This window comes from Lithobates pipiens, unplaced genomic scaffold (assembly GCF_037356315.1).
Source record: "Lithobates pipiens isolate NorthernLeopardFrog02 unplaced genomic scaffold, aLitPip1_a1.2 Scaffold_10, whole genome shotgun sequence".
NCBI lineage: Eukaryota > Metazoa > Chordata > Amphibia > Anura > Ranidae > Lithobates > Lithobates pipiens.
The window spans coordinates 233,255,001-233,280,419 of NW_027507686.1; the positions used below are offsets into that span (position 1 = coordinate 233,255,001).

Sequence of the window (25,419 nt, forward strand, 5' to 3'; positions counted from 1 at the left end):
GGGTCTCCTGCTCCGCCGCTGTCATTCGGCGAAGCCGCGATGACGTCACTCCCGCGCATTCGCACGGGAGCCGCCACTCGCGGCATATCGCCGTTGACCGCGGCGCGCTCAGTGCTGCAATCATTATATTGCCCCTTTACAGTGCAGTCCCCTTTATATAACCGTGCCCCTTTACATTACAGTCCCCCTAACAATCACACCCCTCATCATAGTGCCCCTAAGTAGCGGCTGGTGGGTTCTTCATTAGGGGGGGCTGCAAACAAATAACACATGCCTCCCCAGCGGTGTGGCACTGACAGCACCTACCCCCCCCCCCCCCCGGACGGTCCAGCACTTACCCACTCATGTGGTGGGGCCGTATTGTCCTCTCTTCCTCAAGCTTGTGCCTTGTGTCTCCACTTCCGCCAAAGCGCTAGGCCTCCAATAGGATTGCCTGACGCTATGGCCAATCGGGACACATGTTTCACGACCTGCCTCCTGACTGGCGGGGAGGAACTTTAGTCTACAAAATAGCGAAAAATTATTTTCTATCATCACACAACAGGGTGGGAACGGAGTGCAATGCTCTGTGCTCCGGAGGCTACCCTTTTTTGAAGCCTATTAGAGCCTCTGGCTCTAAAAAACACCCACTCTGCATTGGAATCTATAGTCCGATGCCCTGATATGTAGATCAGGGGGCCCGACTTATACATAGGGGAGGCGGTGCCCGTGCGCCCTCTAAGGACAAGCCGCCCCTTGCAGTCATGACCCCCCCACCCCCTTTTCTCTCTAATCACAGTGCCCCCTTTTACTCTCTGCCTCACCTGCACAGTCCTACCTTCGACAGGGCAGAGGCAAGATTCAGCCTGTGTGTCCTCTCCAGGGTCCCACTGACTATTTCATCCAATCAGCAGGGCAGGGGGCAGGAGGAGCTGCAGATCTGGATCCTATTATCAAGCGGGTGATTTCCTTTTTGCTAATATGAAAAGACTCCCATTCTCTGTGCAGATCTCCAGTTACTCCCGCCCCCCCCACTCTGCTGATAGGATGACATAGTTGGCAGGAGAGCTGGTGGGAGGAGACACAGGCATAGCCGTATAGTGGGAGGTGAACCTAACAAAGAAGAAGTACTCCAATTATTGGAAAGTAGCTAAGGTGTTGACCACTGGAAGTAGCTAATATGTTGACCACTGAAGTGCTACTAGTTGTTGTAGACAGATATTGGTCTTTCAAGGAATTTTTGGGTTTGCAGGTCCGTTCAAACAGATAGGAAACAAAAATGTACGCTAGTACTGCAATTCAAAAGACTCACTAAGAGTTTAACGTAGTTAACCCTCAAAGGATCCAACACACATAGTATTTTTGTTATTTTTTTTATTGAGTTCTCCTTTAAATCCACTAGAAGATCCCCCGAGACTAGTAGGCTTTGCCAACATTTCGACCCAATCAAAACACAGAAAATCTTGTCGGGATCTGAGGTCAACATTTGCTATTTGTAGAATCCTATAAAATATAAATAAAAGAGAAATGTCACAGTATTCTGTTTACTTAAAAAGTTCATATTATGTCCAATTCAAGTGTCTTATTTTAACCACTTGAGCTCCGGAAGATTTTACCACCTTTATGACTAGGCCATTTTCTGTTATTCGGCACAGCGTTACTTTAACTGGCGATTGCGCGGTCATGCAACGCTGTACGCAAGTGAAAATTATATCATTTTTTTCACACAAATAGAGATTTCATTTGGTGGTATTCGATCACCACTGTTTTTTTGTTTTGTATTTTTTGCACTATAAACAGGATAAGACCAAAAAAACAAACAATATTTTTTACTGTCTGTTATAAAACATATCCAATAAATCATAAATTTTGGCTTAAATGTATTCTGCTACATTTTTGATTGAAAAAAATCTCAATACGTGTATATTGATTGGTTTGCGCCTATAAATTATGGTATATATACTGGAACATTGAAAAAAAATCATACCACTAATGGCAGCGATCAACAACTTATAATGGGACTGCGATATTGCGGTGGACAATCTGACACTAACTGACGCTGGGAGGGGGGACTGACTAACTGCCACTGACATCACCAGTGACATTAATACAGTGATCAGTGATAATACTATACACTGTCACTGAACTAATGACTGACTGGGAAGGGGTTAAAATCTAGGGGTAATCAAGAAATTAAATATGTGCTTAACTATATGTAATGTGTGTACAATGGGCTGATTTTACTAACTGATATTTCAGTTTCTCATCTTTGCCATGCAGGGTGCCCTAAACCCGGAAGTCGGCAACGACATATAGGTACGCTGCTTTGCCTGCAGTAGCCACATACCTCCCAAAGTTTTGAGATGGGAATGAGGGACACCTATTAGCAAAAGTATGTAAGCATAGGACACATACCCTGTCCTGCCCCCTTAAAGGAGAATTATATAAAAAAAAAAATGAATAGTTAAACCCACAAGTTTATGAGCATTTCGCAATACGAGCTATTTAAAAAAAAAAAACTGACTCATTCTGCGAGCACTGTCTCGCAAGACAAGCTGGATTTAATCCATTGGGGTGTGCAGTACCGCATTTGGCCAGAAATGCGGGGGCATCGGTGAAGTGTGTCTCCGATCATCTCTGAGTGCCTCCGAGTGTCTCCGCCACCCCCTGTGACCTTTTGGCTACATGCGGTACTGCATACACCGGTGCCCCCGCACCTCTGGCCACATACAGTACTGCATACACCAGCAGTTACTGTGGAACGAATTATCTGAGTTTCCGTTGATTTCTATGGGGAAACTCGCATTGATATTTGAGTGCTTTGGATTACAAGCATTCTTCTGGAACGGATTATGCTCGTAATCCAAGGTACTACTGTACTGGCTTTTGTCTCTTACAAATGCAGCAATTTAGACATTTAGCACTGAGAAACACTTTTTGATAGTGCATTTTCTATACAACTTTATAGACCAGACCAAAATAAGGGACAAATGAGGAGGAAAGAGGGACAGAAGGACTTTGTTCCAAATCGGGGACAGTCCCGTGAAATCAGGGACAGTTGGGAGCAATGCGGCCACTCGCCCGCAGTACATTGCAGGTGGGCGGTCCACAAGTGGTTAAGTCCTGATGAAGATTGTTTTTTTCCGAAATATGTGGTATTTTTTTAGTGTAAGCCAATAAATACATTTGCACTCTTTTATCCTTTGGTCGGGCATTCCTTCCACAAAGCAAATGAAGTAAATGCTACATCTGCCCTTACTCAAGATGGCCACGGCCAGAAATGCTAGGGAGGTGTTTTTCAAAGAGATTTCTCAACAAAATAAAGCATTGGGACATGTATGGATGGGGGAATTTGCCTTAAATATTAAAAATGAATTAAATAGCTGTTTTGGTTTGTGGTGCTTAGATGCAGTGAAGATCGGCTTTAAGTAAGGCTGGCCATAGATGGGCCATATTTTGGTTGATCGGTCAACTGGCTGATTGAAAAAAAAAAAAAGCAAATAGATTTCCGATTACCCCATCCATGGAAGTGGGGTGGATGGAGGAATCCTTTCCACTGTCCCTTTGTATTTTGATAGTTGAACACACTGATCAGTGGCTGAAGCTGATTGGCTGCAACCACTGATCGACAAAAGATTTCCAACATTCCCATTCTACAAATGTCGACTGTTAGATCGACTTTTATCGAGTTGGAGCAGCCATATATGGATTGAAATTCGATTGGTCCCTGCAGAATTTCAATCCATCTATGGCCAGCTTTAGGGCTCCTTCACACCATACACACATGAAATCTGATGGAAACTGATGGGAAAATCGACATCAGTTTAACATCAGTTTCCATCAGTTTTCATGCACGTCAATTATGTGCCCTATTTACAACAATGTTGATGTCATGTCAGTTTTTTTCCTGTGCAGAAAAAATCTGCATGTGATACTGGTGTTGTAAACAGGGAACATAAAGATCAATTGTTTTTTTGTGCCCTTGCAGAAGGCGTACGGAAAATGGACGTCTCTGCACCATGGTGGGAACGAGGTCTTACACAGGCAGGTCTTGTCCCCAGCCTGTGCCTGGACTGTAAAAGAAGAATGAGTAGACTGATAAGTTCATCTTTCAGTCACTCTGTTCTCTTCTCCTATCAGCATGTCCATTGTAAGCACCCAACTGGTTCCCTCCACAGCCCTCTGCAGTGCACCCAGCCCCCACCACAGCTCCCCAGCCCTAGTCCACCTTCTTACAAATTCACAGCTACAATACTTAAAAAAAACATTAGGGGTTAGCTATGGGGCATGCATACACAGGATTTACACAACTTAGAACTCCTTAGTTTGTATGAAAAATGTAAGTTCTACTGGCTGGAGACTTCATCGGGTAGATGCTCACCTTATTTTGTCTGTATTACCAAGCTACAAGCTACGATAAATTGTTTCTCTATGGAGAGGAGCAAAGCTAGCCTATATAATCAGCGGCGTCACTAGGGTGGGTGTCACCTGGTGCGGTAAAACATGGTGTCACCACTCACCTCAATCATTTTGTTCCCCTATAATATGTAAGAGAGGCCGAGACCTGCAGGTTAAGCTTTACAGGGGAGGGGCTTAAGGGGCATAGTTAAACAAAAGCCAGGTTTTGGATATGTGCTGGGGTGTAATTTTGGGAGGGTAAAGGACTCGTGCTACAATGTGGGGTAGAGTGGGGGACAGATATACACTGGGCGGGGGAGGCACTTTGGGAGGTGAAAGGAGGTGGGGTGGAGGGGTGGTCATATATGTACTGGGGGGTACTTTGGAACGGGAGAGGACTTGTGCTAGAGGGTGGATTGGGGGGGTCGAATATGTGCTGGGGGTGCTCTGTGAGGAGAGAGGACTTGTGCTGGAAGGTGGATTGGGGGTGGAGTATGTGCTGTGGGGTTCTCTGGGAGGGGAGGGGACTTGTGCTAGAAGGTGAGGTGTCGGAGCGGATATATACTTGGGGATGCTTTGGAAGGTGAAAAGACTTGTGCTAGAAGGTGGAGTGGAGGGGATGATATGTACTATGGGGCATGTTGGGATGTTGGGATAGGAGAGGACTTGTAATAGAAGGTGGGTTGCAATAAGGGGGGGAGGTTGCAAATATGAATATGCTGGGGGGGGGGCTCTGGAAATAGAAAAGACTTGTGCTAGAAAGTGTCCCCAGTACATATCCTCTTACCTTCAACCCCCCAGATCACTTGTCCACATGTAAACTGTTTTTTTTACCTGTCCCCCTTCATCCCCCCTTCACCCCCCCAACCCAGTCCGTCCCGGATATAACGCCTCTGGCAGGTGTCACTCAGGTGTGGTCTGTACCCCCATAGTGACGCCACTGTATATAGTCAAGAAAGTATTTACTGTTTTAGTACACTTTCTATACTACCAAATTCCACATTTCAACAAGCTTCTTTCTGATCACCTAGACAGCAAAGACTTTAGTCAAACAAGCGTCTAAGAAAAGATTTCTTCATTGTTGACATTCTGTTGATAGACGCTTTTCGACCTACTTTCTTCATTGATGGCTTCAAGACGGGGACCATCTTTTTGGGAGTTTGCAGACCTCTTTCCAATTTAGCATGGTCATTGCAGAAATACTTGGTATCGTTTTCAGACAGATAGACTAGCATGCTTTCTGAGAGGTCCATACACTGGGCATGGACCCAATGTCCTCCATCTCTGGAGCAGTAGATCATGGCTGGTTTGTTAAGTTCTGTGGAATAATATGGGACCCAGGTGTTTATGTTCAGATCACAACCATCACAGCATGTGATCCAGTAACCCGTCACTGACTCATCTTCTTCGTCATCTTCATTGTAGGTGTCATCATCAAAGGCTCCATCATCTCCTAAGAAGGTGAACTCTTCTGAGTCTTCTAAAGGCATGGAGTCTTCTTGTTCTTCTAAAGACCCTTGGCTGCAGGACTGCATCAAATCTTCTTCTCCACCAAGGTTCAGTACATAAAAGAAGAAGCTACCGTCTGAATTCTGATTCTTGTTGTCTCCTGGAATTCCAAAAAGAACAGCTCCATGTCCCATATCAGCACCAAACCAAGTCTTGCTATGCTTAATATCTCCTGTCCAGTCAGGTGTCTCCACTTCTTGGATGTTTATGGTGTCATTACTTAGGGAGACTTTGTTACAGATCATTCTTTTCTGGCTGTCAGACTCATATCCGCCAACAATCAGGAATTCATCTGGGCAGGTATAAGTCACGATAGCACTTGAGACAGAGAGATGACTTTGTAAAACTGTACAAGTTATGTCTGGGCTTCCAAGTGGGAGGTCCACTTTAACCTTGTAGATGTTTGGAGACCTTATGTTACTTTCAAGGGTATGACCACCTATTATGTAGACTGTATCATTTCTTGATACTGAAACATGAAAACAACGCCCATCTTTTATCTCTTTGATGGTGTAAGCAGTAGAACAGCCAAACTGAAGATCAATAAGGTAAACTGTTGGCTGACAGTCAGTGACACTGTTCCATTTTTCTGTAGTCCTTTGATTCAAAGGTATGAAGGATCTTCCACCAAACAGTACCACAGCAGTTTTGCCTCTGCTGTGGACAACATTTATGGAATGACCATACCTTGCTCCCGGAAGGTCACCAACCAAATCTTTTTCTGAACAGCAAAGTACTGATTTCTTGTTGGCTGACGGAACAATAGACATGACGTACAATTTTTGGGATATTTCATTGTTTGGTGTCTTTCCACCATGGATGAGATATTGACTGACTTCACCTCCTGGATTGTCACGTAAGCTGGTCACAGCTGGGTGTCTCAGCGGAGGGAGGTAACAAGATTCACTGGTGAATGTAGTAGGTCGTAGTTTCAACTCATTTGCTTTCAAGTCCACCAGGAACAGGCCCGTTGGACATACCCTCTTCGGCCAACCTTTCTGACCAAAGAAATAGACATGGCGACCAAACCGAAACAAGGAAAACCCAGGCTGGATTAGAGAAGTGTTAGATGTTGCAACAAGTGTTTGAAGAGTCATCACACCTAAAGACCAGAAGAAAACTTGTTATATGATCATAAATAAGCAATGTTCCTTTATCATTCATAAAACATTTACTGTATGTATTTTAACTTTTTCCTGCAGGGTCCAATTTTTGATCAGTATTCACGTAGTTTCTTTTCGAAATGTTATTTTTTCACAAATACTTTGTAACCCTTGGCAGCTCGCTATACGCCCACTTACATTGTCCTACAGGCAGACGTGGGCTTTCATTGTGACAACAACCTTCCCCGCACATGACACCTCTTATCACTTCAATACAATCCTAAACTCAAGCTATTTCACAATTTTCACTTCCAGCTAAAGTATATATATATAGCTGACACTTTTTTTTTTCTAGTTTTGAATAGAATAGGGGTGGGTTAGAACACTGGTCAGAGCATTTATTGCTTTTTTACACCCCCATGTGTAGATTCACCCTCTCTTTTTGTCCAGACAACCCTAGTCAATAAGACAGAAAGGGATAGGCAATTCAAATATTTTTGATATTTTTGACTTGTCATCCAAGCAGCAAAAGAGGGGAAATCTTCTAATGGGGACTCAGGTTCAGGTGACAACTGTCTAAGCCCCTGTACACACGGTCGGAGATTTCGACAAACAAATCCGTCGGATTTTGTCCGTCGGATCTTGTCCGAAACTGTTGCATACACACGGTCAGACAAAGTTGTCGAAAAATCTGATCTTTCAGAACGTGATGACGTAATTTCGTAATTTCGTTACGATGGGACTACATTCAGCCTTAGTAGCCAATAGCTTTGATGTAGGAATTTGATCTGATGCATGGTCCGATCAATATTCTCTACACATGATCGGAGTATGTCCGATCGGCCCAGGTGGTCGGGAAATATTTCCAACAAGTTGGAAAATTAGGTCCGACGGATATTCCGACGGAATCAGTCCGATACATACCACACACAGTTGGATTATCCGACAACACGGTTCCGAGGTTCCGATAGGACACATTCCGACTGATTCTCCGACCGTGTGTACAAGGGCTTAGACTGGAATTCCTTACTTCAAACCTGAAATCAGAATTCCAGGCTACTGTCTAAGCTTAAACCCACATTGGACATAACGGCTGGTAATCCAGCACGTTGTACAAAGTTGTGGGATTCCTGGAGTTTACGCGGAATTTCAGGCTTTTGCCTAACTATGCTAAAACCTACTCCCACTCCTACCCTTCTAAATCCTATTCTAACTACCCTGTGTAAGGAAGATGTTAATACTTACCTGTTCTCAGGGAGCTTCAGTACGGTCATGTGATCGGCTTCAGAGGAGAAGAGGGACAGCCAACAATGGATGCCCCATAGCAAGCCGATAGGTGATGTGACCGCCCAAGCATTCAATCTGTTGTTGGCAATCTCTCCTTTTCTCTGAAACCGGCTGGTGGGGAGATAGCGTGATCGAACCAGAGCTCCCTCAGAATAGGCAAGTATAAGCAGCTTCCTTTTAAAGGGTAATTAGGAAAAAATTTAGAAGGGGGGTGGGAGTAGGTTTCAGCATAGTTAGGCATTAGCCTGGAATTCCACTTGAACTCCAAGAATTCTGCCACTTTTTACAATGTGCTGGATTACCAGGGGTTAAGTCCAATGAGGTGCATGCAACCTCCTGAAATTATTTCTTTAATTTAAAAATTTTATTTTTACTGAGCACCGGGAACATAGCTATGGCTATTCTTCTGGCGCTCTGATGCTGAACCTTCTGGTCTCAGCTACTGCAGCTGCAGAGTTGAATGCAGCCACTGTACCCATCCCCCTCCTATCTTCTTGCCCAATCACAGAGTGTTTTGTATTATGTAAACCAATGCTGTGAATTAGCAGCAGAGGGGAAGGGAGGACAGACCTGTTGCTGTATGAGAGAGTAGCATCTCTTCTGTCTGAGCCCCAGTAGTATAGTGATAGCTGTACTCCCAGTACTCCGTAAAACTCTCAGTTGTAAATAAAATATATAAATCCATGTGGTGGCATGAACCTCATTGGACTTAACCATAGTATACCAGCAGATTAAAAAAAAAGTGGCTGAATTGCTGAAGTTTAGCTTAAAGTGGTTCAAAAACGTAAAAATGTTTTACCTTAAAGCGGTTGTAAACCTCTGGGTGCATTTTTTATTTACCTGCAAGGTAAAACCATAATGTGCTAGTATGCATACTAGCACATTATGTGAAACGAACCTAAAAATGAAGCATTCCAGCTTGAGGCTGCTTCCATCTTAACCTGTCTTCCTTTCGGGTCCATGTGCGGGAGGGCGGCAATTTACAGCACAGGATTCTAAAGGAACAGCCAATGGGGCCATTCCTTCAGAGAGCATATGCCGATGAGGTCATCAGCTTCATATATAGTAAATATCTCCTAAACAGTGCACATTTAGGAGATTTTTACAGTACCTACAGGTAAGCCTTATTATAGGTTTACCTATAGGTACAAGTACAAGATTAAAGTTTACAACCACTTTAATACATTCCTTGCATTGAGATTAAAAATGATTAGGTGTCAGCATCTCCCCTCGTCCCCCTTTTACATACCCGAGCCCTCATTTAATCCAGCTGTTCTCTCCCCTCACTTCCAGGTTTCGCTGGTTTTACTGGGGCACCGGGAGCCATTAGCTCCCAGTGCTGTCAATCAAAGCCAGTGATGAGTCCCTCTGTGTCAATGGATGCAGAAGCTGGCTTGGGAGCGAGCATGTATGGGTGCCCCCATGGGAAGCGTCCGTGGGTAGGGGATGGAACCAAGGGACAGTGCTCGGAGGTGGGTAGGGGATGGAACTGAGGGACAATGCTCGGAGGTAGGTAGGGGATGGAACCAAGGGACGGTGCACTGAGGTGGGTGGAGGATGGAACCAAGTGACGGTGCTTGGAGGTGGGTAGTGTGGATGGAACCAAGGGATGGTGCTCGGAGGTGGGTGGAGGATGGAACCAAGTGACGGTGCTTGGAGGTGGGTAGTGTGGATGGAACCAAGGGATGGTGCTCGGAGGTAAGTGGAGGATGGAACCAAGTGACGGTGCTTGGAGGTGGGTAGTGTGGATGGAACCAAGGGATGGTGCTCGGAGGTAGGTGGAGGATGGAACCAAGTGACGGTGCTTGGAGGTGGGTAGTGTGGATGGAACCAAGGGATGGTGCTCGGAGGTAGGTGGAGCATGGAACCAAGTGACGGTGCTTGGAGGTGGGTAGTGTGGATGGAACCAAGGGATGGTGCTCGGAGGTGGGTAGGGGGTAGAAGCAAAGGGATGGTGTTCGGAGGTGGGTAGGGGATGAAACCAAGTGAAGGTGCTTGGAGGTGGGTAGGGGGTGAAACCAAGGGATAGTGCTTGGATGTGGGTAGGGGATGGATCCAAGGGATGTGCTCGGAGGTGGGTAGGGGGTGGAACCAAGGGGCGGTGCTCAGAGGTGGGTAGGGGGTGGAACCAAGGAGTGGTGCTCTGAGGTGGGTGGGGGATGGAACCAAATGACGATGCTTAGAGGTGGGTAGTGGATGGAACCAAGGGATGGTGCTCGGAGGTGGGTAGAGGGTGGAACCAATGGACGGTGATCAGAAGTGGGTAGGGGGTGGAACCAAGGGACGGTGCTTGGAGGTGGGTAGGGGGTGGAAGCAAGGGATAGTGCTCGGAGGTGGGTAGGGGATGAAACCAAGTGATGGTGCTTGGAGGTGGGTAGGGGGTGAAACCAAGGGATAGTGCTCGGAGGTGGATAGGGGATGAAACCAACGGATGTGCTTGAAGGTGGGTAGGGGATCGAACCAAGGGACGGTGCTCGGAGGTGGGTAGAGGGGTGGAATCAACAGACATGCTTGGAGGTGAGTAGGGGGTGGAACCAAGGGACGGTGCTTTGAGGTGGGTAAGGGGTGAAACGAAGGGATAGTGCTCGGAGGTGGGTATGGGGTGGAACCAATGGATGTGCTTGGAGGTGGGTAGGGGATCGAACCAAGGGACGGTGCTCGGAGGTGGGTGGAATCAACGGACATGCTTGGAGGTGGGTAGGGGGTGGAACCAAGGGACGGTGCTTTGAGGTGGGTAAGGGGTGAAACCAAGGGATAGTGCTCGGAGGTGGGTATGGGGTGGAACCAACGGATGTGCTTGGAGCTGGGTAGGGGATGGAATCAAGGGACGGTGCTCGGAGGTGGGTAGGGGGGGAATCAATGGACATGCTTGGAGGTGGGTAGGGGGTGGAACCAAGGGACGGTGCTTGGAGGTGGGTAGGGGATGGAACCAAGGGACGGTGCTTGGAGGTGGGTAGGGGATGGATCCAAGTGACAGAGTTTGGAGGTGGGTAGGGGTCAGAAAAAAGGGTGACTTGGAAAGGGGGAAATAGGGGCACCTGTTCTCTGAGATAAAAGCCCTGGTCTTACGTATAGGTAAAAGTCAACAATGTGACTTTACTGCCACATTAACGCCAATGAGGTCTCCTAGCCAACATTCTGTTTCTGTCTGCCTGGGAGTTTTAGGTGGGAGTTTTTAACCAACTGTGTGTGTTTGTTAGCTTTCCTCTGTTGCATTCCCCATCATAGAAAAAAAAAAAAATACATTTTCATTAAGAGAATCCTTGAGAGATTTAAGATTCCACCAGGAGGCTTAACTTTCTGTATCTGCCAACATAATTTATTTGGTTGGGTAGAGTGATCCTTTAACATGATGGCAAAAAAACAAACAAAAAAAAACCCTCATCTCTTTTTTTTTTTTTTCTTCTTTTTTTTTTACTCTAACCAAAAATGTCTTTTAGTTGTACCATAATATTTTTTGAAAAAAAAAAGAAAAAAAGAAGAGCAAAAAAACTAGAATAAATACAATTAAACCAACAGTATACAAATAATCAAATACACAAAAAAGAAAAAAAATATTCTTAGTGTGTATATATATATATATATATATATATATATATATATATATACACTAAGAATATTTTCTTTCTTTTTTGTGTATTTGATTATTTGTATACTGTTGGTTTAATTGTATTTATTTTAGTCTTTTCTCTCTTCTTTTTTTTTTTATATCCAGAATCGTTTTACTCAGCGATGACATCACTGCAGGCTGCACTGCCAAACTATCTGCCCCCCCCCCTCCCCCCTCTGCAGCACTCATGAGGTTAATCCAAGGCTTGGTTGACAATTGTTTCCAAGGCAGCAGAGAGCTGAGCCCCGGAGGTGCGGTGCATCATGGGAGTTGTAGTTTTAGATCCTCTTGCTGCAGTGCAATGCTAACAGGAAGAAACTAAATTTCCCAGCAGCCTTCTCTTCTCCGTCTGTAGGTTTTGTGTTGAGCGGAATATGTTTTGGTGTGGATCTGGTAGCTTCACTGAGGAGGAATTTCAGGTATGATGAATGAGTGTAAATGCAGGTAAATGATGGGTACAAGGGGCTACGATGGAACTACAAGAGCCAGCATGTTGTGTCTGCAGTTGCAAGGCCATGCCTGTTAGCAGGTTCCCCTGGACTTCTCTTGGACAGTCCAATGACTGACTGTCCCATCTAACGATGGCGTTTCAGAATTTCAAATTAACAAAGATATTTAATTTTCAGTTATCTAAACATACAGTTGGGCTCCGTTCACAATGGCGCTGGTTCAAAGTCACGCCGCACAGCGCAACTTCATAGTGGTTTGCATATGACTTCTTTAACCACTTAAAGTGGCTGTGGGCAGAAGTGATGTTTTGACGTCGCTTCCGCCCTGCAATGGTATGGAGACAGGTGGGGCCCATCTTCCCCTCACTCAGCTCCATGCCATGCAGGGGAGAGGACCTGATCGCCTCCACCGCTGCCCGCAGCTTCGGTAAGCAGTAGAGGGAGGGGGCCCTCTCCCACCACAGATAAAAGTGATCTCTCGGCGAATCCGCCGCTCAGACCACTTTTATCTGAAAGCGGACCGCCCGCTGAAGAAGTGGATACCAAGTTATGGCAGCTAGCTGCTGCCCTAACAACGATATTCTGCTTCAAAGTGCCACTGTATAATGACGGCGTGCAGTCCGTAAGCGGTTAACAAAAGTCAATGCAAGTCATCAGGGAAAAAAGTGTGGGAACTCCCACCCAAGATCCACTCCCCCACCTCAGCTAGCTGTGATTGACAGGTAGATCAAAGCAGAAGCTCTCATGGGGCCCCCTACTGGCAATGCCTGAATGGTCAGGTGTGCGGCACTTACTATTGCGAGCTGTGTCGGCGGATGCTGGTGTAGCACCTGCGCACATACTTCAAAGTCTTGCAGGACATGGCTGCTAATGGGAACTGAGTTCCTGTTGTGTAAAAAGTACAGGAACTCCGTTCCCGCAGGACTTGAGCCCTGCAAGTCATTGTGAAGTTGCCCCCATGTAGTGCAGGAACCTCGAGTCACTCCAATTAGAACGGTTCCATTGCACTTAAAGTGGTTGTAAACCCTTACAAATCACTTTGACCTACAGGTAAGCCTAGATTAAGGCTTACCTGTAGGTCCAAGCAATATCTCCTAAACCTATACGGTTTAGGAGATATTTGCCTGAACACAGGCACCGCTGTCTACGGCGCACGCGCCGTAGACAGCGGCGCGCAGGCGCACTGAACGCTGCAGTTCCAAAAATGGAGCTGCCGCATTTGTCGACTCCCGTGCGCATGCGCGGGAGTGACGTCATCGCGGCTTCGCCGAATGACAGCGGCGGAGCTGCGAGACGCCACCAGCAAGATGGATGCGGCGGACTACAGGGGACAGCGCGACTTCGCTGGCTCCTGTGTCAGGTAAGTGACACATAATGAGCTACTATGCGATGCATAGTAGTCCATTATGCTTTACCTTTGCAGGGAAAAAAAGAGGAAGTAAACTCATCAGGGTTTACTTCCTCTTTAATGGCGCGCGACTTCCTGACAAGTCGTACCAGTATGAACCAAGACTAAGGCTGGGTTCACACTTATGCGAATTGGATGTGGGTTTCCTCACATCCAGTTTGCATTTCCAGAGGGTGTGCCCGGCTCTCAAAAGAGCCGGTTCACACAGCTCTGGGGGGGGGGGCTGCGGTTTGCATTTGGAAAGGGTCCTGTGCGTCTTTGGTTTCCGATTCAGGTGCGAATTCAGGCAAAAATTCGGACCTGTTTCGCACCTGAATTGGTGAACTGAATTGGGGACGCATCGGACCCCCTACTGTGAGCCGCAGCATGTGTGAGCCCGGCCTAAAACTCAAAAACAAATAGTTATGCCATTGCAGCTTACCAATTCGTACATGTGATGGCTGCATTGGTTTTCTTATTTAAGCCTCGTACACATGATCAGATTTTCGGACGATCATCCGTCCGTTTTTTTTTTTTTTTTGTTGCATGCTAATCTCATGTCAAAAGTGAAGAGGCCACTCCCCATACGAAAATTCTCATACGACAGAATGCAGCATCAGAAGTGATGTCATGTGTTGAATAGTTTTGTATGTATTCTTTCATTTCTGAGCATGCGTACGTTTTTTTCCGGACGAAAACCATACTAGTTAAATGAAAATCGGGCGTTGAGTTCACATACGTGCAAAAATGTTATCGTCTGCACCAATCACGGCGGTCACGTGATCTTACCCACTTCAATACAGGGCCTATTCTGGCACTTCTCTCCTACATGTAAAAATCATAACTTTTTTTGCTATAAAATTACTCAGAACCCCCAAATATTATATATGTTTTTTTAGCAGACACCCTAGGGAATAAAATGGCGGTCATTGCAACTTTTTATCTCACACGGTATTTACGCAACAATTTTTCAAACATTTTTCTTTGGAATTAACAAAAAACAGTAAAGTTAGCCCAATTTTTTTGTATAATGTGAAAGATGATGTTACGCCGAGTAAATAGATAGCCATGTCACGCTTTAAAATTGTGCACACTTATAGAATGGCGCCAAACTTCCGTACTTAAAAATCTCCATAGGCGACGCTTTGAAAATGTTTACAGGTTACCAGTTTAGAGTTACAGAGTGCTAGAATTAATTGTTTTTTTGTGCGTTGCGCTGCTGGATTATATATGTCCTGGATGGGGGGAGTGAGGAAGGAAAAAAGAGAGGGGGGGGGGGGTTTGGGGGAGGGGGAAAAGGTTTGGGGGAAAAAAACAGCTGAAGTTGATAAATTGGCGTGGCGGATTTAGGGATGTCAAGTCTGCTTATCACAGAGTTTTGCAATCCTTGCTGTGTATGTCAGTAAATGCAGCAGAAGTAATGGATAGCTGGCAGGATCACAAATTATAGTCCACAGTTACTGGTTGTGGAAGATAGCCATAGAAAGGGGATGATTTCTTTAGCACAGGCAGGTAGGCAGCATGTTCAAGGGTAGAAGGTACCTTGTAAAAGACATATAAACAGAAGAAAAAACAGCGCCAATCTAAGTGCAGTATTGTTGAATCAAAGACATTTAATTTGTGAAGTTATGCACTCACACTCTACCAGAAGGTTTCAGGCACATCATGTATCTAGAGGGCATCGGCAGGGCTCTCGAGGAGAAGCGGTAACTCGTTCGGCTGTATCTCTCGTCCGGTGGCGCCGGTGGTTCCCAGCGTCGCACGGCTCGGTGTAACAGCGTCAGGGAGGTCCGTTCGTCCGTTCGTTGTTACGTTGAGGGGCGCACTGCAATGACGTTTCGTTGTGGTTTACGTTGCACGCGTTCGGAGCATGCGTGCTCCTTCATCAGGCATCAGGAGATGCCTGATGAAGGAGCACGTAACAACGAACGGACGAACGGACCTCCCTGACGCTGTTACACCAAGCCGTGCGACACTGGGAACCACCGGCGCCACCGGACGAGAGATACAGCCGAACGAGTTACCGCTTCTCCTCGAGAGCCCTGCGATGCCCTCTAGATACATGATGTGCCTGAAACTTTCTGGTAGAGTGTGAGTGCATAACTTCACAAATTAAATGTCTTTGATTCAACAATACTGCACTTAGATTGGCGCTGTTTTTTCTTCTGTTTATAGAGTGCTAGAATTGCTGCACACGCTCTAACGCACGCGGCGATACCTCACATGTGCGGTTTGAACGGCGTTTACATGTGTGGGCGGGACTTACACATGTGTTCGCTTCTGAATGCGAGCTACCAGGGACAGGGGCATTTTTAGTGGGTTTTTTTGTCTTTTTTTTACTTTAATTTTTTTATTTTTACACTTTTTTTTTTTTTACATTTTTGTTTTTTAATCACTTTTATTCCTATTTACAAGGAATGTAAACATCCCTTGTAATAGGAATCTATTGTGACAGGTCCTCTTTATGGACAGATGCGGGGTCAATAAGACCCCACATCTCATACTTTCCAGCCTGGAGGAGAGATCGAGAAAAAAAATTCACCGATCTCATGCGGACAGCTGCGGTCGTGGCTTTGTTTGCTTCCGGGAACCCAGGCGCAATGTTATGACGTCACACTCGGGCCCCGATGGCCATAGAGATGACTGGTGACCATCTGGTCACCAGAAATCTCTATCGTCGTCATCTGGTGCCGGCCCAATTCTTTCTCGTGGGCCCCCGATGGCACAGGAGAGCCCGGAGAAGCACTGGATGGTGGCGGGAGGGGGGGGGGCATCCACCTCCCGTCACCTATAAGAACGATCAAGTGGCGGAACTGCCGCTATGATCGTTCTTGTCGTGCACAGAATTGCCGGCTGGAAAGAATGATATTTGAGTGATGCCTCTAGCTGCAGGCATCATTCAGATATCACCGCACAAAGTCAAGTACGTCATATGACGCCCTAAGGCATGGTTGCTCGACCTGTGGCCCTCCAGCTGTTGCGAAACTACAAGTCCCATCATGCCTCTGCCTGTGGGAGTCATGCGTGTAACTGCCAGCCTTGCAATGCCTCATGGGACTTGTAGTTTCAAAACAGCTGGAGAGTCACAGATTGAGCAACCATGCCTTAAGGCAGGGGTCTCCAAACTGCGGCCCGAGGGCCAGATGCAGCCCTTTGCTAGCCTCTATCCAGCCCTTGGGGCACTATTCGTCCCACAGATTCCAACAATGGAGCACTATTTCTTACACCAATACTAATGATGGGATACTATTCTTGCTACTAATTAGGGGCAGTACTCCTCCTATTGGCCATATTTATTCTCAGTGATGCCAGGCCCGGTACATTTTCTGTCCCCGCTGGGCACAATCTGGCCCTCCTAAAGTCTGCAGGCCAAAAAAAGGGCCCTTCGTTTGAAAAGTTTGGCGACTTAAGGCAGGGATCTCCAAACTACGGCCCTCCAGCTATTGTGGAACTACACATCCCATGAGGCATTGTAAAACTCTGATATTCACAGACATGACTAGGCATGATGGGAATTGTAGTTCCTGAACAACTGGAGGGCCGTAGTTTGGAGACCCCTGCCTTAAGGCATCATATGATGTCCTTGACTTTGTGCGGTGATATCTGAATGATGCCTGCAGCTAGAGGCATCATTCAGATATCATTGCCCTAAGGTATTGAAGTGGTTAAGCTCCGCCCCACCTCCCGGCATCATAAACCTCTTAAAGGGCCAGGAGACGCCGCCGCGAAGAGGTTAGGATTAAAGTGGCTCCTTTATAACAAACGTCTGAGCGTTCCGACAAGTAAAATATTTTTCAGGTAGACCTCGGCCCTTCTAATTGCTCCAAAACAGCTTTGCCATTTTGGATTGGAATACCTTTTAAATATTAACAGGCTGCTTCCTCCATACCAGACTCCGCCGCTCCATTATCGGCGGCATCAGCCGTTCATTAAATCCCCAAAATAACTTCCACGCCGTATGTACCGGGCGCACATTCTATCTCCTAATTTAATACTTTCCCCACTAATTGCATGTTTGCTCCATGACGGTGCATGGCTTTAAATAGCTGAGCGGTGAGCGGCGTACTGTAAACAGCGGCGGAGCGCTGCGTTTTATGTGAAATGTTATGCCATGAATAATTTATCGGGCCCAATTTACTGCGCTACTGAAATAAATACTCTGAGATAGTGAAAGACAGTGTAGAAAGGTCAGGCGGTTGGTTATGTTGGGTTAGGTTCGCCTTTTTTTCAGGTTCCTAAATAGACGAAAAATTGAGCTGCGTTGGCGTTTCGTCTCCCCATGGTAATGCTACCTCTGGTCACCCGTTGTGTAGCTAAGCTGAAAACAGAGCGCTGTACAGAAGCATGGAGGAGAGGATAACAAGTGTATTAATGGAGAGGAAACTATTCCGGTGACTAAGCAATGGACCATGTACTGGGATATTTAAAAGGACCTCTGCTGGGAATTCCAACTTTTGGTCTTTAACCACTTGTCTACCGGGCACTTTCACCCCCTTCCTGCCCAGGCCAATTTTCAGCTTTCAGCGCTGTCACATTTTGAATGACAATTGCGCGGTCATGCTACACTGTACCCAAATGGCATTTTTATCATTTTTTTTTCACACAAATGGAGTTTTATTTTAATAGTATTTAATCACCACTGGGTTTATCCCTTTCATGACTAAGCCTATTTTTGACATTTGGTGTTTGCAAGTTAAAATCTGTATTTTTTTTCTAGAAAATTACTTAGAACCCCCAAACATAATAAATAAATATATATATATATATATATGTGTGTTTTATTTATAATATTATATATAGTCTCTATATCCATTGCCATTTTTTGTTCTCTAGGTTCTCTGCTAAACTATATATATATATATATATATATATATATATATATATATATATATATATATATACACACAGTGGTGTGAAAAAGTGTTTGCCCCCTTCCTCATTTCCTGTTCCTTTGCATGTTTGTCACACTTAAGTGTTTCGGAACATCAAACCAATTTAAACAATAGTCAAGGACAACACAAGTAAACACAAAATGCAATTTGTAAATGAAGGTGTTTATTATTAAAGGTGAAAAAAAATCCAAACCATCATGGCCCTGTGTGAAAAAGTGATTGCCCCCTAAACCTAATAACTGGTTGGGCCACCCTTAGCAGCAACAACTGCAACCAAGCGTTTGCGATAACGTGCAATGAGGCTTTTACAGCGTCCTGGAGGAATTTTGGCCCACTCATCTTTGCAGAATTGTCCTAATTCAGTTACATTAGAGGGTTTTCGAGCATGAACGGCCTTTTTAAGGTCATACCACAACATCTCAATAGGATTCAGGTCAGGACTTTGGCTAGGCCACTCCAAAGTCTTCATTTTGTTTTTCTTCAGCCATTCGGTGGTGGACTTGCTGGTGTGTTTAGGAGCATTGTCCTGCTGCAGAACCCAAGTTGGTTTCAGCTTGAGTACACGAACAGATGGTCGGACATTCTCCTTCAGGATCTCTTGGTAGACAGCAGAATTCATAGTTCCTTTTATCACGGCAAGTCTTCCAGGTCCTGAAGCAGCAAAACAGCCCCAGACCATCACACTACCACCACCATATTTTACTGTTGGTATAATGTTCTTTTTATGAAATGCAGTGTTCCTTCTACGCCAGATATACTTGGACACACACCTTCCAAAGAGTTCCACTTTTGTCTCATCGGTACACAGAATGTTGTCCCAAAAGTCTTGGGGATCATCAAGATGTGTTGTGGAGAAATTGAGACGAGCTTTGGTGTTCTTTTTGCTCAGCAGTGATTTTCTCCTTGGAACTCTGCCATGCAGGCCATTTTTGCCCAGTCTTTTCCTGATGGTGGAGGCATGAACGCTGACCTTAACTGAGGCAAGTGAGGCCTGCAGTTCCTTGGACGTTGTTGTGGGGTCTTTTGTGACCTCTTGGATGAGTCGTCGCTGCGCTCTTGGGGTAATTTTGGGCGGCCGGCCACTCCTGGGAAGGTTCACCACTGTTCCATGTCTTCACCATTTGTGGATAATGGCTCTCACTGTGGTTCGCTGGATTCCCAAAGCTTTGGAAATGGCTTTATAACCCTTTCCAGACTGATAGATCTCAATTACTTTCTTTCTCAATTGTTCCTGAATTTCTTTGGGTCTCGGCATGATGTGTAGCTTTTAAGGATCTTCTGGTGGACCTTACTGTGTCAAGCAGCTCCTATTTAAGTGATGCCTTGATTGTGAACAGGTGTGGCAATAATCAGGCCTGGGTGTGGCTATAGAAATTGAACTCAGGTGTGAACAACCACAGTTATAGTATGTTTTAACAAGGGGGGCAATCACTTTTTCACACAGGGCCATGATGGTTTGGATTTTTTTTCACCTTTAATAATAAACACCTTCATTTACAAATTGCATTTTGTGTTTACTTGTGTTGTCCTTGACTATTGTTTAAATTGGTTTGATGTTCCGAAACACTTAAGTGTGACAAACATGCAAAGGAACAGGAAATGAGGAAGGGGGCAAACACTTTTTCACACCACTGTATATATATATATATATATATAGTGCCCCGACTTGTTCATGCCCCGACTTAGTTGGGGTAGGCGGAACACTTTGGTGGGGGTGGGTCAGCCTGACCCTTGACCGTTGACCTCTGGGGGACACGCCTGCTGACCTTTGGGGGAGGTCCCTATTCCAATCCCTAAATCCTAACCTTGTTCTTCTAGGGGAAAGCCTAACCCTATTATATATATATATATATATATATATATATATATAAATAGGGTTAGGCTTTCCCCTAGAAGAACAAGGTTAGGATTTAGGGATTGGAATAGGGACCTCCCCCAAAGGTCAGCAGGCGTGTCCCCCAGAGGTCAACGGTCAAGGGTCAGGCTGACCCACCCCCACCAAAGTGTTCCGCCTACCCCAACTAAGTCGGGGCATGAACAAGTCGGGGCACTATATATATATATATATATATGTATGTATATGTATATGTTTGGGGTTCTAAGTAATTCTCTAGAAAAAAACAAGGATTTTGACTTGCAAACACCAAATATCAGAAATAAGCTTAGTCTTGAAAGGGATAAGCCCAGTGGTGGTTAAATACTATTAAAATAAACTCTATTTGTGTGGAAAAAAAATTATAAAAATTTCATTTGGGAAATTTAATTTATAATCCCAAATTTCATTATATATATATATATATATATATATAAATGAAATTTGCCATAGGTGACGCTTTCAATTTTTTTTTTTTTACGGTAACCAGGTTAGAGTTACAGAAGAGGTCTAGTGCTACAATTATTGCTCTCGCTCTGACGATCGCAGTGATACCTCACATGTGGGATTTGAACACAGTTTACATATGCGGGCGCGAGTTCCGTATGCGCTTTCTTTGCTGCACGAGCTCGCGGGGGCGCTTTATAAAAAAAAAAAATTCTTATTTATTTTTACATTATTAAATTTTGTTTAAAAAAAAAAAAAAATTGATCATTTTTATTACTGTCACAAGGAATCCCTTGTGACAGTAATAGGTGGTGACAGGTACTCTTTATGGAGGGATCGGGGGTCTAAAAGACCTTTGATCCCTCTTTTACACTTTAAAGTATTCAGATCGCCGAAAACAGCGATTTTGAATACTGTATATTTTATATATAAATCAAAAGGGATGTCGCTTCCCTGTTTACATTCAGGAGCCAGGAACAAAGCTGTTTATGGCTTCGTTCCAGTCTGTCCCTAGGCGTCGGAAGTGGTGGATCGAGGATCGGGTCTCCCGGTGGGACAGGAGGCCCGGTCAGAGTGGCGGGAGGCGGGTATGTCCCCGTCCGCTCCTCCGGGATAACAGTCGAGCGGCTTTTAGCCGCATCTGTTGTTATGCCTGGAAATCGATCACCCGTTCTAAAGAAATGCCCGCAGCTGTGGGCATCATCACGGTATAACCCCCAAAAGCCGAGGCCGTATATCTGTGTACGCTCGGTGGGAAGGGGTTAATATGGGCGGCACAGTGGTGTAGTGGTTAGCACTCTCGCCTAGCCGTAAGAAGGGTCACTGGTTCAAATCCCAACCACGACACTACCTGCCTGGAGTTTGCATGTTCTCCCTGTGTCTGTGTGGGTTTCCTCCGGGTACTCCGGTTTCCTCCCACATTCCAAAGATGTGTTGGGAGGTTATTTTGGATCCTGTCTAAATTGGCCCTAGTATGTAAGAATGTGAGTTAGGGACCTTAGATTGTAACCTCCTTGAGGGTAGGGACTGGTGTAAATGTATAATATATATGTAAAGCGCTGCGTAAATTGACGGCGCTATACAAGTGCCTGAAATAATAATAATAATAATAATAATATTTTTTGCTAAACAAATGAAAAAAAGACCAAAAATTTTATTTAAAAAAATAAACGAAAAAAAAACATTTTTCATAGTTTTACTATAAAATATTGCAAACAGGTAATTTTTTTTTCCTTCACTGATGGGCACTGATGAAGCAGTACTGATAGGTGGCACTCATGGGGTCTGATGGGTGGCACTGGTAGGTGGCACTGATAGGTAGCACAGATGAGGCTGCACTGATGGGTGGAATTGGTAGGTAACACTGATGGGCACTGATGGGGCAGTACTGATAGGTGGCACTCATGGGCACTGATAGGTGGCATTGGTAGGTAGCACTGATGGTGCAGTACTGATGGGTGGCACTGATGGGCACTGCTAGGTGGCATTGATAGGCACTGATAGGAGGCACTTATTGGCAGCACTGATGGGCACTGATTGGCAGCACTGGTTGGGACTGCACTAATAATCAGGAGACTTATAATCATTGCTCGGATTATTAGTGCCCATGTCCCAATCACACAAGCCGGTTATCGGCTTTCTTCTTCTCTCCTCCGCTGTCAGCATGAGAAGAGAAAATCTGGTAACCAGCTTGTGTTTACTTCCATGATCAGCTGTCATTGGACACAGCTGATCATGTGGTAAAGGGCCGCTGTGATTGGACCTTTACCCTGATCTGTGATCAGCAGACTCAGCAGTCACAGAGCATGCCACAGGGGGTGCGCAGTCAGCGTGATCACAGGAAGACGTCAATAGCCAACCTCCCGGCAAAGGAAGCCCATGCAGTAGCTGTAATTCGGCTATAGCACGGGCGGGAAGGGGTTAAGGACTCGTTCCACCAGAACGTGGTGCTGGAAACTCGCGCCCCTTGAGCATTTACCGCACCGCTTTCAAAATGCACTGCAGTGATCTGCAGCATGTGTTAATAATAAGTTATCTAGGTCTGGACCGCAATGGACAGGCCGCCCATACAGGCAAGACAACGTTCTGGTACATCACTGCCTGTTTTGGTGTTTAGGGCGCCCATACTTTCTATATATGAAGGTAAAAAAACCTTCTGTGTGCTGTTCCCCCAATACTCACCCGAGCCACTTCTCGATCCAGTGATGTGCACGAGAGCCACGGCTGTCCTGGGACTCCCTCTGCTCGGGGTTGGTGGGTCGGAAATCATCTAGCAGAACCAACCAGCAGTACCAGCCCTGGAGGACCTCCAGCAGTGCCAGCCAACAGTACCAGCCAGCAGTACCAGCCGTGGAGGACAGCAGCAGCCAGCGATACCTGCAGGACTCCTGAGGAAGAAGTGAAGATTGAGGTCAGTTAAGGTGCAGGTAAACCGCTGTGCATCAGTGTGAAAGCAGCCTTAGGCCCCTTTCACATGATCGGTCCAATCGGGTCCACCTGTCGGTTTTTCAGGCGAACCCAATCGGACCCTCCATTCACCTCTAAAGAGTGGCAGATGTAAACGGACTTGTGTCCCTATACACCCACCTATCTTCACTCCGGTCCACTTAAAAAAACCAGAAGGGAATTCGTCCCCTTCTGTTTGGGCGGATTGGAGGACCCATAAAGTAGAGGGTGCTGTGTCCGTGTCTGCCCTGCACATGCAGAGCGGATACTGACCTGTCATCCTCCCGCTCTGCTCATTGTGGCCGCTTACCAAGTCGCTTAAATGGCCCTCACTCCTCAAAAGGTTGGGCAGCCCCGGAGCCGGGGCGGGGTCATCTAGAGCCCAGGGCAAACATACCGAAATGCACCCCCCCCTCCAGATGCATGAGCATTATGTGTGTGCAAAAATCCCCCCCCCCCCCAAAAAAAATGGCAACTAATCTGCACGATTACCCACTAAGCAAAAATCCCCCCTCTTCCCAGGACAAATCTGCCTCCCTGCTGAAATTTCCCCTCCCAGAACAAATATTTGTCCCTCTACCCCAAATCCCCCAGCACAAATGCCCTCCCCCCCCCCTAAAAAAAAATTAAAAAAAAATCACCCCTCCTAGCATAAATCCTCGACCGCTAAAATTTCCCCTCCAAGTACACATCCTCTTCCCCCTACTCCAAATCCCCCAATTTCCCTTCCTAGCACAATTCCCCACACCATATCACCTCTTGTAACACAAAACCCCCCAATCTCCCCTCCTAGCACAAATCCACTTCCTCTATCCCCGTCCGTCCCAACACAGATCCCCCTAAATCTCCACTCCTAGCACCTCAAATTTCTCCTCCTAGAACAATTCTTATTGCCTGCCACCCCCTTCAAACAAAAATCCCCCTCTCTCCAATCTCCTCATGGCCCCCTCCCACCTCACATGGTACCAACGTGCCCAGGGTAGCCTCCCCTCCTGCCCACCCCTTGTCCCAGCCATGGGCACCCCTGATGATGATGAAAAGGCAAAAAAAAAAAAAAACTGTTTGCTGTAACTGATTATAAAGTGTGAGCTGGAGATTGGCTTCAATTTGTTAGTGTATCTTAATCTGCTAATACATTTAACACCCCCTCCCCCTCCTACACTAAAAACCCCTGTGCTCATTCCTCTAAAGTTGTATCACTATCTTCTAATACAGGAGGTGTGTTATTGGCCAGATCACCAGGCGAAAACAGAGTGGGGGGGGGGGGGAGACTAAAAAAAGAAAACTAATGCAGCCACCACATCTAATGATTGGTAAGCTGCAATATATAAATTTTTTTTTTTTTTTACAGCTTTAAAATAATGAGCATTTTTACATTTGGAAGCACTGGAATAGGTGATCAGAACATCTGTGTACATGTCCGCCCTGATATGGGGACCGTACTGTTCTATTGGGGGGGGGGATAGAATTCTGTCCTATTATATATGATTATATACACATAGAAATGGGTCTGGTTCTAGAATCAGAGGCCACTTACCTGCCCCCTGTGTGTCCTCCTGCAGGTCCTGTGTCTGGCAGCACTGAGCTCCCTGTATAGTAGTGAAGTTTGTACGATGGCTCTGTGCAGATGTGCCCCAACCCCAGTGCAGTGTGGGTAACCGTCTGTGACCACTTTTACCTCGCTCTGTACTCTGCGACTTACTTAACCCTTTCCAGCCCAGCCTCAGAGAATATCGCAGCTGGGAACCTTCACCACAGAAGAGCCGAGGGGGAAGAGGAAGGAGCCTGTTGTGCATGGGGTTCATGTACTGCCACTGTACAATGATGGCGATTCGCAGGAACGAGCCAACCTGCCGCAGTTCAATGGCGGCGATTTGCAGGAACGTGCCGACCTGCCGCAGTTCAATGACAGCGATTCGCAGGAACGAGCCGACCTGCCGCTGTACAATGATGGCGATTCGCAGGAACAAGCCGACCTGCTGCAGTACAATGACGGCGATTTGCAGGAACGAGCCGACCTGCCGCAGTACAATGACGGCG

The 25,419-nt window shown here is 45.9% G+C and overlaps 2 protein-coding genes across 4 annotated transcripts in view; one reads left to right on the plus strand and one right to left on the minus strand.

The window, feature by feature from the left end:
• Positions 1-1,336: 1,336 nt before the first annotated feature.
• On the minus strand, positions 1,337-25,139 carry RAG2 (recombination activating 2). 2 transcript variants are annotated; one of them, XM_077463156.1, is made up of 3 exons: positions 24,917-25,139; positions 5,493-6,988; positions 1,337-1,482 (listed from the first exon to the last, which is right to left on the minus strand). In XM_077463156.1, the coding sequence occupies exons 2-3, from the start codon at positions 6,981-6,983 to the stop codon at positions 1,459-1,461; spliced, it is 1,515 nt and encodes a 504-aa protein (XP_077319282.1). In that variant the 5' UTR covers positions 6,984-6,988; positions 24,917-25,139; the 3' UTR covers positions 1,337-1,458. The 2 variants fall into 2 exon arrangements, with proteins under 2 accessions (XP_077319282.1, XP_077319273.1); XM_077463147.1 differs by having other exon boundaries at positions 5,405-6,988.
• Positions 12,199-25,419, plus strand: part of IFTAP (intraflagellar transport associated protein) — a 74,921-nt gene continuing 61,700 nt past the window's right edge. For both annotated transcript variants that reach the window (XM_077463169.1, XM_077463179.1), the window contains exon 1: positions 12,199-12,305. The gene's annotated coding sequence lies outside the window, so the exon portion shown is untranslated. The remainder of the gene's footprint in view (positions 12,306-25,419) is intronic.